This window comes from Spermophilus citellus (assembly GCF_964194105.1).
Source record: "Spermophilus citellus genome assembly, chromosome: 10".
Lineage (NCBI taxonomy): Eukaryota > Metazoa > Chordata > Mammalia > Rodentia > Sciuridae > Spermophilus > Spermophilus citellus.
This window is the reverse complement of record NC_138197.1, coordinates 29,486,009-29,506,938: the sequence shown is the minus strand read 5'-3', so window position 1 is coordinate 29,506,938 and position 20,930 is coordinate 29,486,009. Positions and strand designations below refer to the sequence as shown.

The following is a 20,930-nucleotide window of genomic DNA, read 5'->3' as shown; positions in this document are numbered from 1 at the left end:
TTTTTCTACAGTAATAGTCTAAAGCTATTTTAAGCTTGGATTGGAAGTTGGGGTTCTAGAAGATTTTTTCTGTGATTCTGATCCATCCTCAGTCTGCATGCCTGTGCCACAGAATGGAGTCCTTCTCTGTACCATTGCTCTTCCTCTCAGTAATGTATTGTTTTTGCTTGTTACTTGGCACTGGGCTCATTCGGAGACAGGGCCAGTCACTTTGTCCATTTGTTGTCCAATTCTGTTATCTTTGTCCAGTTCTAGTCTTGAGCAAATTATATATATCTCAGCCGTGGATATGGGATGTTCTAATGACTTCTGACTCTACCCCCAGGAGTGTTCTCTTGTCTCCTGCTGCAAGTCTTTTTGTGGAAGCACTTGGTGGATAAATTTTTGCAAGTACATAAGCCTGTGGCTCCTAACTATTACAAATCAACATGCTTGGCTTTTAAGAAGCTATAAAATTTTATTGATTTCTGTTTACTTCCTTGTATGGCAGCAACCTATACCAACCATGTCCTGACAAAGATGAAACTGTATCCCATCTCTCCTTGGAGGGGCATGTCACATTGTGGAATTAAGTTTTCTTGGATGTGTTGTTACTTCCAATGTCTGATAAGCTTCATAAATTATCTGACTTTTTGTTGATATTATAGTGGGGATAATATTTTCTTATGACTTTCTACCTTCTAAGATGGGAATATTTATTAATATAAATTTATTTCTTAGTTTTTACTGTATTTATTAATGAAATCAGTCAGTAAGATTAATGAGGCAGTTTGGATTAACCCCAAATTTTAGTCGGTAGAGCAGATGACTCATGTATACATTTACCTTTGAAATTTGAATTGTTTAATTTCTTTTTGGAAACCTTTTCAGGAAATATAAAGAACACAGCAGACTAAAGAGAGCATTTTGTGGGAATAAAATGTTGGAGGTTAAAAAAGACAGGAAATGATTTAAAAAAATAGAGGATGCAGATACATTAAAATAAGCTTCATCTTTTTTATTACTTATCTGTGTTATAATTTTTATTGCCATCACAATGTTTCATTGCCCCTCCCAACACCTTTTTTTTTCAGCAATACTGAATATTAAACCCAGGGCACTACCACTGAGCTACATCCCCAGCCCTTTGTATTTTATTTTGATACAGGATCTCCCTAAGTTTCCCAGGCTGACCTCAAACCTGTGATCCTCCTGCCTCAGTCTCCCAAAGTAACTGGGGTTACAGGTGTGCACCACTGTACCCAACTTTTACCTGTTTTCTAATTTTGCCTATAGTTAACCTTGGTATAAGTTATATCATGGATTTTAAAATAGGCATAATGTGATTTGAATGTTAATAAGCTAATCACTTAAGAAATTTTAAGTGGTAATATGTTCATTGATATGTTAATGATTGATAAGAATTATCTAAATTACTTACTGTGAGGAAATGATAGAACAAATGGAAATTTTAGAACCAGTTAGTGCTTAGAGTCTTACTTGTCATCATTGGTTAAAGATGGTTGAGAAATAATTAAGCACTACTTTCAGCAGTTCACTTTTCTCTCATAAAGTTCAAGAAAAGTTTTTGACAAATACCTAAAGAAAGAAAATCAATAATTTTATTAATTTCAGTGAGGAAATTAAAGTTCAGCCAAATCAATTCAGAGAATCTGTGGAAGCAGTTGGAAGGATTTATGAGGAACAGAGAAAGTTAGAAGAAAGTTTTACTATTCACTTAGGTAAGTATTTTAAATTCATTGCAGTTATTATTTATTGATACTTCTGAAATTTTACTTATACTCTAAAAGAAAAATCCTTAATGTACCTATGTTATCTTCAATTCCAAATCATATCCTGCTCCAAGAAAGCCTGTAGTTTGTTGGCTGTAGGATTTTTGTTTTAGTCTAGACGTTATTTTTTCAGATAGATTAAATTACAGTAGTTATTAAAATGAGAAGTTGCAAAGCCCATTTTTAATCATTATTGTAGCAAAGACTTATTTTTGCCATAGAGATTTGCATCCTATTATACTAGATTTCTGTAGTTATTTAAGTTTCTTTCTGAGATTGTTGCCTACCCCCCAGGAGCCCAGTTGAAGACCATGCATAATTTGAGATTGTTGAGAGCAGACATGCTGGACTTCTGTAAGCATAAAAGAAACCATCGAAGTGGTGTGAAACTCCATCGGCTCCAAACAGCACTGTCACTTTATTCTACATCTCTCTGTGGTCTGGTTTTACTAGTAGATAATCGAATTAATTCATATAGTGGTATTAAGAGAGGTAAGTTGACATTATTCATATTTATTTCATTAAATACAATTCTTATAAAGAAAGGAATTTTGGAAAAACTGTATCTTTTTAATAATCACTCCCAACAATCAAATAGACCAAACAATAAACATAGCTAGTCATATTATTTTAGATTTGTTTCATACCTAGCACTGGTAGAATGCCTCCTGACATTTATTGTTTCTTACAGTTCTATTACACTATATATGATACTCTTTTAGGATTCTTATTTCAGGGTAAAACAAGAATAATAATCAAGGTACAAATGTATTTTTCAATTTAGAAGCAGATATTTAGGGAATTTAGTTCATCCATTTCTTTCTTTTTTTAATATTCTACCTCTCAAATGTACTATGTGAAATTCTTCCTAGTAGTATACCTCACTTCTATAATTATTTCTAAACTTTTGAATATATAAAATATATGGAATTTTACAGTTGTTTTTGGAAGAGGCTTGAACAGAATTTATTGCTTATAAATGGAAGAACCTGCTTGTATTTTTGTAGCATTTTGGAGTAGATTGTGATCAACATATCTGTTATTTAAAGAAGACTTGCAATTATATTAAAATTTCTTTATCTACTAATTGTTTATACTCTTTTGAGTGAGAGGTTAAGTTTCTGATTAAAACAAAGTTGCTATACCATAACTTTATGGTTATCATAAGAAATTATAAAAAAAATCATACTCAGAAATTTCATTTTCTATTTTTCTTAGATCTAATTGTCTATAAGTAAATATTAAATTTTTAATAGTTCACATTTAGAAGTTTGTCAATTTTTGGGGTCCTTTAGATTTTGCCACAGTTTGCCAAGAGTGCACTGACTTCCATTTTCCCCGAATTGAAGAGCAACTGGAAGTTGTCCAGCAGGTGGCACTTTATGCTAGAACACAGCGCAGAAGCAAGTTGAAAGAAGCACATGGTCAGTAGAACTCAAATCTTTAGAACTCACTTTGTGTGTGTGTGTGTGTGTGTGTGTGTGTGTGTGTGTGTCTTCATACATGTACTTTGGATAGTAATGATCATAGTGTGCTTTGTCCCTAGTCACTGTAATGGCACAGAGGTTATCAGTAAAATCATATAGAAAATGATATTGGTAGAAGTTGGAGGAAGAAAATTAAGAACAAATTTAAGATCTTCAAAAGTTTGAATTCTGTTCTTAGTTTTCTCTTTTTAAAAAATGATTTTCTTTAGTGAAAACCATTTTTAAATTTTAGTACTATAGTTATACTTGAAGGAAAAAACTCTTTAAGTTACAAAGCAGTTTAGCTGATCTTTGATTGAAATATTAAAATTTAAAAAGTAATTTCTTTACAAATTGGTGCCATAAGTTTGTTTTGTTAGGAGCTGAATATTAACGTAACAATCATTTCAAAATACTTGTAAGGTGTGTTTATCTTATTTCTCTGACATTCCATATGATATCACACACATAAATTATAGCACATACTCTGTTCTGACTGTTGCGTGCACAACATTTTATTATCTTTTATAAAAATTTATTATTGGTGCTCAGGAAATAAAATATGGTAAGTTTTAAAGTTGGGGTTGCTCAAACCTTTAAATCTCCTGCTGATACTTTGGTTACTTTTTTTTGTCCCTCAAGTGTTTAAAAGAAACCCTTACAATACTTTAAGTACATACATTTTGCATTTTTGTAGTAAGCAGAGAGGTATATTATACCTTTGCTTGGTGTCTTTGTTTCTTTCCTATAAATGTAGAATTCCTTCTTTTCTCCTAAAGCTAGAATGGGGCATCTAGTCTTAACTTGATCTGCATTCACTATAGTTTCCTTATCGATTCAATATACTTACGCAATGTTTTAGTCATTTTTTAAATAGATAAACATTCATAAGATTCACATTTCAAACTGTGCGAGAGAGCAAGCAGTGAAAGTCTTCCTAACTCTGTCCCCTGGCCATCCAGTTTCCCTCTCCAGAAGCAGCCAGGGCTAGCTTATTTGTAACATACAGACTTAATGTTTATGTATATATAAGCACATGTATGTGTGCTTTATATAATTTATATGATTTCCTCTTTTACACAAATGGTAGCTTTACATACACACTATTCTGTTATTTGCTTTTTGTATTAAATAATTTTGGAGCTCATTCATATTAGTCCGTAAAGATTATTCTTATGTCTTTTTGCTATTTCATAGTATTCCATTGCAGGATATCCTATTATTAACCAGTCTCTTATTGGTAGACATTTCATTTATTCCTACTTTTTAAATTGTAATAACTGTGCATATGAATCATTATGATGTGTATAAGCAGTTAGCACATCTATAGGATAGATACCTAAAGAAAAATTTTTGAGTTAAAGTGCACATATAATCATAATTTTTACAGCATTGGCAATCCCCATAGCAACTCTATCAGTTTATATTCCCACTAATGGTAACTGTGGCTTTGCTGTAGCAATATGTGTTTTATGTGTCAAAGCCAGGCTAAATATTAGGAAGTCAGTATAGAAGTGTATCCTAAAACAGGACCTTTCAGAAAATGTCCTCTGGTTCTTCTATCATCTTCTTCCTTCGTCTCATTCAAATCAGAAATGATGTGATCGGAAACATTTTAATATTATTCTTAGTAAAACTAAAAACATAAAGATTGAGATCATGATAAGTATGGGAAAAGGAGGAAGATTCTAAGTATGAGAGATAGAAAATATGCAGTAAATGACAGGAAGTTTTTAAACCACCTATGGTTAAGGCAGTGCATGTATATCATGGTATTATTTTGTTCTTGTTCAAGCAACTACTTTGTGGTTTAAGTGAGTCAGTGAAGCAAGTAGGTTTATAAAAGACAACTTTCTTAAAGGAACCTGCATGTTATAGAAGAGCTTTGTGAAAATACTTCCTCTGACTCTTCTGACCATGCCTACCTATATCCTGTGGTGGAATGCAGTAGACATCATTATCCAAAGAACATGTATGAAGACACGAATTGGTGTCAACATACTTTATATACAACCAGAGATATGAAAAATTATGCTGTATACATGTAATAAGAATTGTAATGCATTCCGCTGTCATTTATTTTTTTTAAAACTCAATTTAAAAAAGCATTGAAAAAAAAAGTTTACATCCTGATAACACAAATGCTTGTTTATCCTAAGGCATTCCATTGTTTTTCTTACTGTGGTTATTATATATTATCATCCTTATAATTCTACAGTCCGTGATAGGTAAAAATTCTTTTATGTACATTTTATATGCATTTTAAAAAATAAAAATAGCCATCTTCTCAGTATTACTAAACAAAGTGTTACCCATTAAAACAGGAAAAGGGGATTGGAGTATGAAGTGTTCTCATATTTACCTAATAGGAGTTTTGTTGGTATCAGGCTTTCAAAAAACCCACTAAATGTCTGAAAAAAAAAGAAGTTCTGTTTGAAATAGAGTTTCACATATTTCTTTGAAGTTAATTGTGTGTAGTGTCAAATAAAAATAAATTTCAGGAATGGGCTGAGTAAAAGTGATTCCTGGTGCTACAAGCCATTTATTTGTAGTCCTGAACAAGTTATACCAACAACAGTGACTCATGTTCTAAAAATACAGATGGCCACTCCACAGCTATCTAATGAAGTTATTTTATGTGTAGTTAACCTAGTGCCTTGAACCTTCCAGATGAAAAATAAACTATTGGAAAGTCTGATGTGGTTAAGACTATAGGATTTAGGATATGAGCATGGGGGCGGGGTTAAGATCCAATTTTACCTCTTATCTATGCATATTTGATTAAGGTACTTAACTTAATCTAAGCCTATTTCCTCAGGTATAGAATAAAGATTGATCCGGGAGTTCAATACAATGGTAGATGTTTAGCACTCACAAGACTCTGAGTTCAATCCTCAGCACCAAAAGGAAAGAAATGAAAATAGTAATCTTACTACCATCTTAGGGTTTCTGATTATAAGGATTTTGTAATAATTAAATGAGGCCATCCATGTAAAACTTGTAATAGAATGCCTGGCACATAGAGATGCTTAGTAAATTTTTGTTGTTATTGTGCTTGTGAAAATAGTGGTGGTAACATGTTTCATATATTATTATGTTCTTTCATGTTGCATCATCTTATGAATAGATTCTGGAAACCAAAATGGAGGAAGTGATGATAAGAATAAAAATACTGAGAGAAATTATTTAAATATTTTACCTGGTAAGTATAATTTTGTGTTAAATTACTATTTTCTTATAATCATATACATGAAAATTATAGATCTGAAGAATAAATTCTCATGGTATACATTATAAAGCATTTTCCAGCATATCACTTTAAAATATTATTTTCTCTATATTACTTACTTTCTCAGATGTTCTCCAATGTAAATCTTTTTTTATACTAGTAATGACTTTTAGATTTGTACAAGAAAAATTGTTCAAGAAGTTCCATAATTTTATTATTATTTGCTATTTTAAATTTATATGTTGTGCTTTTTTTCTTAAGAAATAAACCAATGATTATTTTTGCTGTTAAGTATAAGTAATAATACATAGAAATAGAAATATAAATAATTGAGCTAGTAGAGAGAACATGAATCATCTGTAGAATCTTATTTCCGTTTCCCCTTACCTTTTCCTGCTTTTCACTTCTTTTGTTTCCTTTGTTATTCTTGAATTTTTTTTTTTTAACAACAGGAATTCAGTCTCTCCCCCTCTTTCTGATTGTGTTCACTCTGATATGCTTAATAGCATTTTTAAGACAGGGTGTAATAAAGAAGTCCTATTTGTGTACTATAAGCAAAAAGTCTTTTAAACTAAGTGATAAATTTTACAGTTTCAGAAATAGCCATCTCATGATAGTATTCTATTCTTCTTTAAGGTAGTATTACATTTCCTTCCCCCAGATCTTTGACATGTGGGTCACATTACATTTATTTTAAGGAAATATACCCATTTTGTGTATTCATCTTGTCAGGTCCAATCAGTTTGTGGTTATCAGCCTCTGAGTTTCCTTCCACTTTCAGATATCCTACCTGTGTAGATAATGTTAGAATCACCACATTCTGCTTCTTCCACTCATGGAACAGGAAATCAGTCTTCTCTCTAGGTGAAAAAAAACCTTCATTGAAGATTTATCATATTCCTTTTCATAGATAATAATTTAAATCATTCATATTCTCTGGTTTTCTTAAAATATTATCAATTTTATTACTAGTTCAGAGGCATCATTATCTCTAGCTTTTTAAACTCAATTCTTTATTGGTGTATTATTTCTTTCCTTATTCCTTTTTTCAAAAAAGCTTAAAGATTAGTATAATTAAGAGGATATACCATAAGTCTGATTTAGAAAAGGATAACTCAGATTTATGGTATATCCTCTGAATTACTATTAATTTATATATATATATATGTAAAAAATATCCTACTAAATTATTGAGTTAGATGTCCTAATAGCACTGGAGCACTGGAGTTTCCATTGAGGTAAAGGATGCCTATACAACCAAGATATTTTCAGATGGAAAAAAAAAAAGAGCTAAATCACAAGTCATTTAAGATTTTTAAATTGTGAGGGAAAGCAGTTGTATTTATATATTTGTAAGTCAGTAGTAACTTACTTACTTTATCATGATCTAAGTCTTTATATTTTAAATTATTAATTCTCACAACAACCTTGTAAGGAAAGCAGCAAGGCATTACTTTTCATATTTCATATACAGGATTTAAGATAATCAATAAATTGAATTGATTTTCCCAAGATCACTCACCCAAAAAGTCCTTAAAAACAAATCTCCTTAACATCCAATCTAGTGTTTTTTCCCCTATATCATATTCATTTGGTTAGTACTGCCAGCTTTAGGACTGGCCCCCATTTTATTAATGGGTAAAATGAGACCAAGAGGGAAGTCATTTAAGGTCGAATAAAGCAGTGCCAGATTGGGGATTAGGAGCACCTGACTTGTCCACTAAGTCATCCTACCTCACTGCTGGACTACAGCCCATATTTAATGCTGTGACTTCTATCGTCTGAATTCATAGCAAGAGTTAAGGAGGTTACACACTTCATTGGGCCCAGAACAACATTGTCTCATTAGTCCACCAGATTTCTGATAAGCAGACCGTGTCTTTCAGTGCCTTTCTGGGAAATCATAACTACTTTATTCCTCACCAATTTCCTTTTTACTTTCTCTTTGTCCATTTTATTTTGGTGTCTCTAAAATTCCCTTCTTTAATTTCTTTTTTCTTGTTCTAATATCTTGTTCAAGTTAAAAGAAAAAGACCTTTGCCTGAGGACTATGAAAGACATCTATGAGTACAACTTATATATGCTAGTAACTAGTAATATTGAACATAATGCCAAAGTATATTAAGTACTTTTAAATATAAATATACTATATCTTTAAAAGTAAAACCCTTGGATAATTACTTTAATACAAGCACAAGTGAAATTTGTGAGGTCAAGGGTTAATGTAAAAGGACAGACATGATCAAATCTTTCCTTGAAGGACATATCAGGACTTCCAGGTACATACATTTGTAAAAACGCATTTTTATGTTTTATATTTTATTTTTTTATAATGACAGAATGCATAGAAAATAAAAGCTGATGAGGTTTTCTTCTGTTGTTGTTGTTGTTTTATTTTGCTATTGTGGCTACATAGGAAAAGAAATGATTGTAGAGAGCAGAGATGTTACTGCTCCAGGATGTAGTCTGAAACATTTATCGATTCACTCAACAAGTACTTACTGAGGACCATCTGTGTGCTAGAAACAGAATATTAAATGAGGTAGACAAAATCCTATAGTGATAGACCATAAACTATAGTCTCTTAAAGATAATATATGATAATATATGTAAATAAAAGAATTTCATTGCTAAGAAGAATTAAGGAGTTTCATGAGCCCCACATAGATTCCTGATCCAAACTAACTCAACATATTGACTGCTCATTGCAATTATTTATAATGCCCATTAATGAATGTGACTTATGTATTTGAAAATCATGATTATATCTGTTGTTCACAGGGGAATTTTACATAACACGACATTCTAATCTCTCAGAAATCCATGTTGCTTTCCATCTTTGTGTGGATGACAATGTGAAATCAGGAAATATCACTGCTCGTGATCCTGCCATTATGGGACTTAGAAATATACTCAAGGTTTGCTGCACCCATGACATCACAACAATAAGCATTCCTCTGTTGCTGGTTCACGATATGTCAGAGGTAAGCAGATAGAAAAATCTTTTCAATAAATATGATACATATTCATATTATTTAATAATCTACATTTTAAAAGCCCCCCTCCCCTTTTTTTTAACTAATAGACCTTTACATTTTCTATCAGGTTAATAGAATTGACTGACATATAAAACAGTGAATAGTACTTCACCATTTATGTTCAGAAAATTATAACATTTTCCTATTCTCCTTTTCTTCCCCTTCTTCATTTCCTCTTTCTCCTCCATTTTTGTCTTAATTAGCAGTAGATTTACTTCCATATTAATGTTTGGCTTATGCCAGAATTACAATGAGTTTGTACTCTCTGAGAAGACATTAAAAAGTAATGGAAAGAGATGCTAGATAACAGGAAGAAGTCAGCCTCAGTTTAACATTTCCTCCAGGATGAACTTGTGGTCCCCCTGCCTCAGTCTCTCAAGCTCAGATTATAGGTGTGCACCACTGCACTGGGAGACATTTTTAATTTTAAAAATCTTTCTGTTTTAAAAATTCTCATTCTGTTTCTCTTCTGCCTTCTTCCTTTACCCACATTTAAAAAAAAAATAGTTAGAAGGCTAAGTTAAAAATAATGCGAAGGCCAAAATTTAACTTTAGATTGTCTGGAGGAAGAAAGGAACCTCAAGCCCAAAGGATGCTATGAGTCCTAGGAAAGCCAGCTGTCAACCTGGTGATAAAGGCTCATATCAGCAACTCTGTGCTTGCTTATTTTAAGAAGAGATTTTTTAAAAGCAAAATTGATGACTACTAAGTGCAGACTGTGAATTTCAAGAAGGAAATTCGATCTTGATTGTTGAATGTTACTAGTAAGTAAATAATGTGGAAATGCTATATTTTAGAAGATAGTATAAAAAATGTAATTTTTTACATTTTAGTTTAAGATCCCACTTAGACTCATTATATTACATTCATGAATTTACTTCATTTTAAATTCATTTTAAATTCTATATTAACTGCTGTAATTTAATATAATTTAAAGATAACCAGTTCCATCTAGGACAGGATGTTTTGAATTATTTCCCATTTATAGTCTAGTCTGGTAAATCTTCACAATATACTTTTTTTTTTTTTTTTTTTTGTGAAAAGGATGCTGGCACCATCCTGTGGAGGCTGCAGTAGACTTCCTCACTTCTCATTCCACTTCCGTAGCCTCACTCATACCTAATATGGCATCAGGAGAGATGGACAAACATGTTTTTCTGTTTTCCCTGTAGCTTTATAAAGTTTTACTTCCATCATGATTTTTTAGCTATTGTTAAATTGTCATCACTAACAAGCCCATCTATAAAAGGGTCTTTGGGGAATTACAAACTTTATGATGAATTTCTGCCACAAGGAAACATCCAAATATTCCTGCAGCTGGACTCCTGGTTAACCAGTTTATAAAAATGGTTGTATGTAGGTGGGAAACAACCTCAAAAACAGTGTTTCCAAAAGTCACTAAGTTCAGATTTACTTCCAGACATTTGATACTGCTAGCATGCCCTCTCCCACAATGTCACAAAAGTTACATGTTTTAAATTGGGACAGCCAGCTGCAGAACATTAAGTTTGTTTCCAAAGTGTCCAATTTAATTCACAAAAGTATATTGAGCCATGATCTTCTCGTTTGTTGTATTTAAATATCCATTCAAGGTCAAGAAGTTTATCCTATAAACTCAGACAACACTTGACAAGATATAGGAGTAATATGTACTTTAGCTTTTGTACAAGGATCCCAAAGCATTTTCAGGTGCTATTTCCCAAAATTAGCCGCTAGACACCCAGTTACTATATATTAGTGTGTGCAAGGTAATGATAAGGTCTGAAATAGTTCATGTCCTATGATATTTTAAGTGGCAATAAAAATTACTTGCAGTTTAAAAAGAAGAAGAACAAACCAGTTTCATCTCTATAAGTATTTGTAATCAGAAAATACTGTCGTATTAAGATCAATGTAACCTAATAGATGTGGAATGAGTCTACAAGTCAGAAATCCTGAGTTCCTGACTTTTTTGGGTATACTAATAAATTGTGAAATAATTTGGGGTTTAAGGATTTTAGTTTTGTTAATTTTTTGTCAATGAAGATTTTGTTTGTTTTTATTGGAATACTTATAATACATAGGTGCTCGCCTCAAATTTTCACAAACTGAGCAAGCATGTACCCAGAACATTACCAGAACCCAGAAACCACCCTCATGTTCCCTTACAGCTACTTAAAACACTCCCTCTACAGGACAACCACTATTTTCACCTCAAAATTATGGATGAGTTAGTTGTTTTGTGGTTTATCTTATATCTGACTTCTTTCATTCAATATTATGTTTATGAGATATCCAGATTATTATGTATGATTATGGATTGTTCTTTTTTTATGTTATATATTATTCCAGTGTGTGACTAGACCAAAATTATTAGCCCTTCTAATATTTATGAACATTTGGGCAATTTCTAGATTTTGGTTGTTGTGACTGATACTGTTATAAACATTCTATCTAGTACATATGTTTTGACACTTCTCTTGGGAATGGCATTTAAGGTGGAATTATGGAATTACTAACTCTCAGGCTATCTATGTGTTTTTCTTTGATAGAAATAGCAAAATTGTTTTCTAAAGTGGTATACCTACACTGGTGTTTTTTTTAATGTGGAAAATAAAAAATAAAGCCAGACTTTCACCTTTTGATAATGGCTATGAAGCTGATTAATACAAGTGTTTCAGGTACCTCATAAGCATATACCTGAGAAGGAAAGAAAAATCTTGGAATCTTTCCCATTAGAATAAACTCAGAAAATAATTCTTATATCTGACTTCCAAGATGTACAATGAAGACCTTAAAATACATACTAACTCCACAGTTCAGCCTTACCCTAAACCAAGGATTCAAGTTGAGAATCAACATATGGCCATTAACCTCAGATATGATAGAAGGCATTGTCTCAGTTAGAATTGACATTTTAATTTGTTTCACAGATTTAAAATTTATTCTATGTTCAATTTCCATGTACCATCTAAAGTATAACTGTTGGGACCAAATTTCTGCCCTAGTTCCAAACTCTAAAGTGTTTCACATTACCCACCCAGCTTCTTCAGTAGATTTCTTTCACAATGCATTCTCTCAGACATGTCACTACCTAGAGTGCATGAACAAAAACTTCATATGCCATTAGCTGATCCATCAGGTTCTATATCATATCTACTATGCAATATATACTAAGCTTTGTTTCAAAAAGTGAGCTCCTTATAAAACTGCTGGTCACATCCTATGATGACATCCAATAATTCATGCCCTGTCTTGACCTTATTGTCTTCTAAAGCTTACCATTTAGCCTTTTCCATGTATCCAAAGCCATTGTTTTTAGGTGCTGATTTTAATCAGAGACAAAAAGGATAAAAAAACAGTCAAACATCTACCTTAAGCTTGGGGTAGAGTCTCTGTAGGCATATGAAAGATTTGAAAACAACTCAAGTGAATGTATGTGTTTTCACATGCATGTACATGCTGCCGTCTAGCATTTTCTTCAGATTCCTAACACTGCTAATCAGCATTAAAGTAAAGCACATATGAAGGCATATGTCATCTGAAAATTAAATTGATTTTATAATATATCTGTCACTTCAAAGCTACTCTAGTGTCCTACCATTATTGTATTTTGTCATGTTCTCCAAATAGTGCTTATAAAACTTTGTAGTTAATTCATATCATTTCAAGAGTGTGAAGTTCTTTATTTATCTCATAGATATTTTTATAGACCATGCTATTAATCACATAAATACAGAAAACAAGAAAGCATGTTATTAATGGATAGAATTGGATGATCTTTGGACAAATGAGGACTTGGTTATTTTCTTCTCAATCTACCATCCCTTTTCTAATTTGTGCTGCAATCTTTCATCACTGTATTGTCCTGAGTTTCTGCATTTGGATAATATCAATTTTATATATTGGTTTTCAAAGCTCTGTGTTTAAAATTCACATTAACTGTCTTCATATGAGTAGTGGTACTTTGACTTAGCCTTAATCAAGTAATTTTAAAAAATTTTTTTAATTGTAGATAGACATGATACCTTTATTTTTATGTGGTGCTAAGTATCAAACCCAGTGCCTTCCACAATTGAGGCGAGCGCTCTAACACTGGGCTACAATCCCAGTCCTAATCAAGTAATTATTTAAATAATTCAAAGGTGTCAATAAGCTAATAGTAAATTATAAGACAAGTTACTGTCAGTAATGCTTTATATGTGTGTGTGTATATATATATGTATATGTTTCATATATATAATGAATATGTCATTAAAACTAAATGAATAATAGTAATTCCTTGATTCTGATTATTACTATGGTATTTCAAAACATTATATTTTAAAGTAATGTTTTAAAGTAATGCTAATACTTGGTTATATTTTAGTGTTTATTTCTAAGTATAATTCTTGAATAAAATGTTTAACATAAGTAGACTCTTAAGGAAAATAAGACACTATGAGTGAGAGTCAGCAGAAACAACCACACATAAAAACTGATACATAAAGTCTTGAGGCATAGGAATTATGAGACTTGGATCATGAAATAGTTGATCATTGTGTCTAAAGAATATGTTACTACTTTTCTCACTAAATATTTTTTGTTTTGGAAAATATAGTGGTTTTCCATTAAAATGTTATTTATGCTAACATTAAATGGATTTATCATTGTTATTTTTAAACTAAATAAATATTTTTATATTTATCAGTTTTAATTTCTAATGCAATGAATAATCCACATAAACAAAGGCATATTGGAGTTAGTATTTTTCAGAGTGTTAAAGATCCTGAAACCCAAAAAGTTTTAGAATCACCATAATTAAATAATAAACTTGTTTTGTAGTTATGAAGACTTGCAACATGAGAAAATAATTCTGGTAAAAAGAAATAGAATTTAAAATGGCATGCTCACTGAGTACATGGTGAAAAATTGTAAAATGTATTGGTTGTAGACCCTGGGATTTAGATGTGCATTTGGACAGCAATTAGAAAGCAAAATAGAAAATGAATGGATTTGATTCATTAGGTAGCTAGGATACACTCTTTGTTTATTCCATTATTTTTGCAATAATATAATGTTATATAATAAAAATGGTTTAATTTTATTGCTTATGTAAATATACAATTTAATAATAATTATTCATGCAGACATTGACAGTAGTTGTGGAATTACTGCATCATAGTTATCTTTAAAATTATCATGAATATGTTAAGGATCTACGCATTTTATAAATCATGTTTGCTAGGCTTGTTAAATTAATTTGCCTTTCTCAAGTATTGTCTAACGACTAGAAGCTCTGTTCCTAAAAAACAAAAGAAATCCAGTTGGGATTAGCAAATAATTGTCTGAATTTATTCACAACATGGACATTCAACATTATAAACAAATAAGGATCTGACTGTATTTTTAATTTTACAAACTTCTGTTAAAAGCAAATGATTTGTTTTGTTTCTGTTTTTAGGAAATGACTATACCCTGGTGCTTAAGGAGAGCAGAACTTGTGTTTAAGTGTGTCAAAGGTGAGCAGAACCTCACATTTAACAACCAACCATATGTCCTCACAAATGTTGAAAGCAGAGCAACCCAGAAGAAAGGATATGAAAGTTACCTCTGTTGTTTGATGACTTTGTTTTGTAGTTAATCAAATATTTCTTAAGAGACTTGTAATTTATCTTTTTCTAGTCACAAAAAAAAATCTCCAGTCCTCCTGGAATACAAGAACATTTGGATGTTATTTACATTTTGCTTCGATTCTAACTTGTTCTCTACTGCCTTAAAAAAAAAAAGAAAAAAGAGCCATATGTTTAACCTTTAATAGTCTGTTTTAGCTTCCTTGTATGGAGGCCAACTAGGACTGGAGAAAAATTAAGTCCAAGTGTGTTAACAAAACTGTTAAACCTCTCTGGCATGGAGAATTAGGAATAGCAGAAGTTTATCTTTTAGGTTTAGCATTTCCCATAGGCAAGTGTCTACCTACAAAGTCAAGACAGGAACCACACAGTGAAATTCAGTTTATCTCAATAACTGACTGGGAGACTGGAAGGCCAAAACTCATAACACAGCAAAGTCTATTGTTCTATTTTAGGTTTTATGATGGAAATGGCTTCATGGGATGGAGGAATTTCTAGGACTGTACAATTTCTAGTGCCACAGGTATGTTGTCTGAATAGATCTCACTCCAGTTTAATCTCTTTTATAATATTCCTCACACATATGATATGTGGCCTTAAACTCCTAAATATAACAAAATGCTAAGTTTCCAATTTTTTAAGGGGAGAAGAGTTTGGATGCCATAAAGGCACTTATTGTCAAAGATGTCAACCTCTGGGCTGGGAATGTGGCTCAAGCGGTAACGCGCTCGCCTGGCATGCGCAGGGCGGTGGGTTCGATCCTCAGCACCACATACAAATAAAATAAAGATGTTGTGTCCACTGAAAACTAAAAAATAAATATTAAAAAAAAAAAGATGTCAACCTCTACCACTCAAGAGATCTTTTATTTACCCCTAAAACCAAACTTGACTTATCTGTCCTCTGGTTTTTTTTTCCACATTTATGTTATACACACTATGAAAGGTTTGTAAAAAAGGGCATGATTAGAGAATGAATGATTCTGAATAGAACTTACCAAAATTAGTGGCATTTTATTATGGATTATATTGGTTTTACATAGGGTGTTTCTGGTGATCAGACTTATTATTTGATAGAAACAACACAGGTTCTCAGAGAACAGTCAGAAAACCAGCCCAGTCCATATAGTTAAATCAGTCAGGAAAGATAATTTTTCTGTTTTGCAGTCCGTATCTAGAAAGAGATCATATTTTAAAATACTTCTAAAGATTTTAAATTATCCATGCTTTAACAAGCACAAACTTTTTTTTTTTACCTTTTACAGAGTATTTCTGAAGAAATGTTTTATCAACTTAGTAACATGCTCCCCCAGATCTTCCGAGTCTCATCAACACTCACTCTGACATCCAAGCACTAAACCCTTATAGATGGACACACTGGCAGAAGTGGATTGTTAAACTCTCCAGGAACTTGAGCTATGCTGGAATCCTGTCAAGCAAAAGATGTCCAGAAAGAGAACCTGCAACCTAAGCCACAAGTGAAATCATGATATATGTCTGTGAAACATTCCAAAAATTTCTATACTGAACAAACTAGTGATCAGCCCCTAAATGAAACATTCATTCTTAAAGTCTTTTTATAAAAGAATATCTCCCTTTTTCTACTTTTATGTCCTAAAGTGAATGTTAGTAAGTTAATACTTCCTTTTTATCACACATTTGCTATAGGAATCTCTTGAGTACATTTTTGTGGCGACTTTTGACTTTCCCAAAAGGCTTGAATTATTTGCCAGGTACAAGCCATAATTACTTTATTTGCCAAATCAAAATTTAAAAGCACTGAAATATGCATTACAAGTATGGGTTTCTTGTGAAAATCTTTCTGTAGAAATACAAATACATGAAAAATATGTGCTTATTCTTTTAAGTTTCTTCCTTCAAAGCCTTGCTTTTAATCTACTCTTTCTAAGCTTGTATAAGTTAAGAGTCAAAAAAGGCTTTGAATTCTTTACTTCTGTCTCATCTTCCCTCTGTGACCTTGCCCTTGTCTATAAATAACATTTCATGGGCTGAGAAAATAGTGTTCTTTTTTGCCAGCCTGATGTAAAGTTAGTCCAAACCAGCACCTGGTGTGATTTTAGTGCTCAGCAGCATTGTGACAATGATGTGACAATCAGAGAATGAGGATCATTTTTATTTTTCTATTCTTCTTCCTACATTCTCAGCTTTCTTACCTATTCCTCTATCCCTTATTTTCTTTGCAGATAACAGTGTCCCCATTTCTGTCTTACTGTTTCCCCTCCTCTTCCATTATCATTCTCCCACACTGTGTGTCATTTATCTCATCTATAACATTTTTGCCATGACTACATTAAACAAAAGCATGCAGGCATTTACAAAAGCAATAGTTTTCATCCCAAGTTGTGTGAATGTTGCAACTGACCAATCGAATGAAATGGAGGGTCTTTGATGTCCTCAGAAAGTGTTATATATTGAATATAAGAAAAAGAAACATTATAACTAGGAGTGAATAGATGAATGTCAGAGACTTTAGTTCTTAAATTGAAATAGAGGTGGTTATACTGGGATCAATAAAAGACATTGAAAAAATAGACCTTAATAATCTTTCCACAGAATTCTGTCATCTAAGGGTACAACCAACAGCATGAAGGTTACTTCCAGGTACAGGAGGAAAGATTCAATCATGGAAATTTGGTAAATGTTGCTAACCAACTCTGTCACCCCTGGGATATTTTATTAAGTTACTTTTAAACTGGGGCTTTCAACTGAGGAAGGTTTAAAAGTACTATTTTATTAATAAAATCAAGGTATTTTTCTAAGTCCATTTTTCAATTGGAACTGTATTATAAGATACATAAGCAGTAAGCTTGGGAAAATCATGCCTATGGTATTACATACTACTGATGGAAACACCAAGCTATTAGCAAATATATAATTTAAAATACCAGAGGCTGTGGTTGTGGCTCAGTGGTAGAGCACTTCCCTAGCATGTGTGAGGCACTGGGTTTGATCCTCAGCACCACAAAAAATAAATAAATAAAGGTATTGTGTTCATCCACAATTAAAAAAGAACATTTAAAACAATAAAATAGGGCTGGTTCTATAGCTCAGTGGAAGAACATTTGCCTAACAGTGTGAGGCACTGGGCTCAATCTTTAGCACCACATATATATGAACAAATAAAGTGAAGGCATTCATTGTGTCCATCTACAACTACAAAAAAATTTAAGTATATGCATTTAAATTGTGGGGATTTAATTAGACAGTAATTAAAGCTAGAATTTTGTATTTAGGCCAAGAAGGGTAAGATTATGATCTTTTTCTAAGTGTTCTAAAGGGCTTCTTAAAGGGAAGTAGTTTCAGGCACTGTGTGAAGATGTGCTAGTCCTCTTTCTGTCACTATGACAGAATACCTGAAATAATCAACAACAGGAAAGATTTATTTTGGCTCATGGATATAGAGATCTAAGTCCATGGTTGTTGGCCTTGTTGCTTTGGGCTTGTGGCAGCAAAGGACATCATGGTAGGAATATGTGGTCAAACAGTCCTCTTCACCTCATAGCTGGAAGAAAGCAGACACGAATGGTCTGGAGTCCCAATATATCCTTCAAGGGTATGTCCCCAGTGACTTACTTCCTTCTACTAGGACCCACCTTCTGAGGATTCTACCACCTCCCTATTATAGCACCACAAGCCAGACATTTAGCACCTGGTCTTTGAAAGACATTAACGATCAATAGATCTGAAGAAGGAACCTTAGCAGGCTGAGAATAGAAAAAGCTTTCAAGCATTCTAGGTATAGGTACAGATAAGAACCATGACCAATGGCCAGTATATTGAGAGAAGCTGACCTCAAGCATCTTTGAGGGGTGGGAGCGGGGCAGGCACAAGTATCTCAATGAGCATAGTTTTCCATTTGTATAAACAATTGCTTGTTCCCAAGACAGATGACATGTGGTCCTCAAGGCCTTAAAAGTATTCACTGGCCCCCATTCTGTACTGTTCTTTCCTTTCCTCCTCTGTGTCTTCTTTCAAAGCACCAGACCAAGTAAGACTATAACCTCACCATTGATCTGGAAGTATGGCACCAACATGTGTGACCAAAATTGGAGACGTGCATGAAAAAGAATTTCAATGAAAAGAAATTACTTGCCTGTGAACTGGCAGATCTCTTGACACAGCACATGCCATTATTTATGTCATATCAGTTGGAGCCTGGCAAATTTTCATAAGAAGAAAAAAATGTTTCACTAAGGAAAGATGAATTCACAGACACATTCCTATTTTAGAGACCCTAAAGAGAATCTACAGAGCTGTGTAGAAAGAATGGACAAAGCTTAGAGACTGTAGATATGTGTCAGTTTCTTGTTGAAAATAGTTGTTTTTTTGTGACTTCATTTTCTCATTGAGATAAAATAGGACTGCCTTGCTCAACAGGACTAACAGCAGTGTAAAAATAATTATCCTAAATTTGAAATAATAAAACTATTTTACAATCTGTACAAAAAGTACCATGTCTTCAGAACCATTTAAACTAGTGGTGTTTTTGTCCTTTTTCCACCCAGAAATATTTTACTAGCTTCCCCATATTTCTCTGAAGTGTTTTGAAAACTTAGCAAGCAATTTAAATTATTTGAGCAATCTGGCCTTTGTTAATTAAAGACACGTCTGTGGAGATAAGCTGATTGGCAAGTGATACGTAGTGTTATCACATAGAATTATTGTATAATTCCATGCAGATTTGCAAAAATGGAAACAAAAGCTTGACAATTTATTCTGACCTGTGGGATTTCAACCAAGGGGCATATATTTTTTGAAAGATTGTTTAAAAACTCAATGACCTCTTAAAGCACCACTAATTCCAGGAACCCCAAGTTGGGAATCACAACTTTAGACATAAGTATGTACATGAGACTATATTACAACCCAAAGGCAGAGATAAAGACAATGTAAGTAACTGGTTCACCCTAAGGATAACATTCAACAACAGCAAATGTAAATAGAATCTTCCAAGTAGAAGAACGCAGTGCTTAAGTAAGAGTTGGCCTCTAGACGGTTATGCAAAAGCCATGGGACTTATAAAGCAAGAAGACTTGTCAGGCAGCATCTGTGATGCTGACAATCTAATGATCAAGACACAAACTCACCTAAAACTAGGGAATGAATGAATGAACTTTGAGATTCCCTGCAGAACCAACGTGTGCTTGTGACATCCTATTCAACTATAAACAGTGAAGATTATTACAACACACTGCAGATCCCTTTTTCCTGTTTTCTCACAGGGAAATGGTTCCTGATACATCAAAATTAAGACTTGACTGATCTTCTTGCCACACAGTTAAGTCTCATTATATCACAGATTCCACATTTTCTAATTCACCTGCTTTCTACAATCTATTTTTAACTCCATTTAATAGAGGCATTTACAAAAGCAATATTTTCATCAAATCCAAGTCAGATATGTGTTGTAAATTATCAGTGGAATGAAATGCAGGGCCTTGGACAATATTTTCAGGATCATTAGTGAATATTCATACAGTGGCAGAAAATTTGAGTTGCTCAATACACACTTTCCCAGTTCATATGGGGAAAAGTGACACTTATGCCATCTTGCTTCAGCTCTCATAATGTTAAACAAATGTTCTTTCTATGGTCTATTTAGTGCCATGTTTTTTGCATTTTTGTACTTTTTGTTGGTATTGTCTATGTAAAGTGCCCCCTTTCTTACTGTTCCTAAGTGCAACAAGGGTCTGATGTACATTATGTAGGAAATACGTGTCATCTGGATATCAATATAATGCTGTCAGTCAAGAGTTTAATGTTAATGAATCAAAATATATATTAAACAAGGTGTCTCGAAACATGCATAAGGTT

General features: G+C 32.7%; 1 protein-coding gene and 1 long non-coding RNA gene across 5 annotated transcripts in view; one reads left to right on the top strand and one right to left on the bottom strand.

Moving 5' to 3' along the window:
- The window catches only part of FERRY3 (FERRY endosomal RAB5 effector complex subunit 3), a 54,064-nt gene that overhangs the window by 19,306 nt on the left and 13,828 nt on the right, over positions 1–20,930 (top strand). For all 4 annotated transcript variants that reach the window (XM_081309813.1, XM_081309812.1, XM_081309811.1 and 1 more), the window contains exons 7-14: positions 1,615–1,721; positions 2,067–2,264; positions 3,068–3,196; positions 6,366–6,440; positions 9,249–9,451; positions 14,928–14,985; positions 15,552–15,619; positions 16,361–20,398. In XM_081309813.1, the coding sequence (XP_081165939.1) occupies positions 1,615–1,721; positions 2,067–2,264; positions 3,068–3,196; positions 6,366–6,440; positions 9,249–9,451; positions 14,928–14,985; positions 15,552–15,619; positions 16,361–16,453 (931 nt within the window). In that variant the 3' untranslated portion in view covers positions 16,454–20,398. The remainder of the gene's footprint in view (positions 1–1,614; positions 1,722–2,066; positions 2,265–3,067; positions 3,197–6,365; positions 6,441–9,248; positions 9,452–14,927; positions 14,986–15,551; positions 15,620–16,360; positions 20,399–20,930) is intronic.
- On the bottom strand, positions 8,770–16,476 carry LOC308657773. Its single transcript, XR_014024062.1, has 4 exons — positions 16,352–16,476; positions 16,094–16,269; positions 15,075–15,173; positions 8,770–8,986 (listed from the first exon to the last, which is right to left on the bottom strand). It is a non-coding gene; the product is annotated as an uncharacterized lncRNA (long non-coding RNA).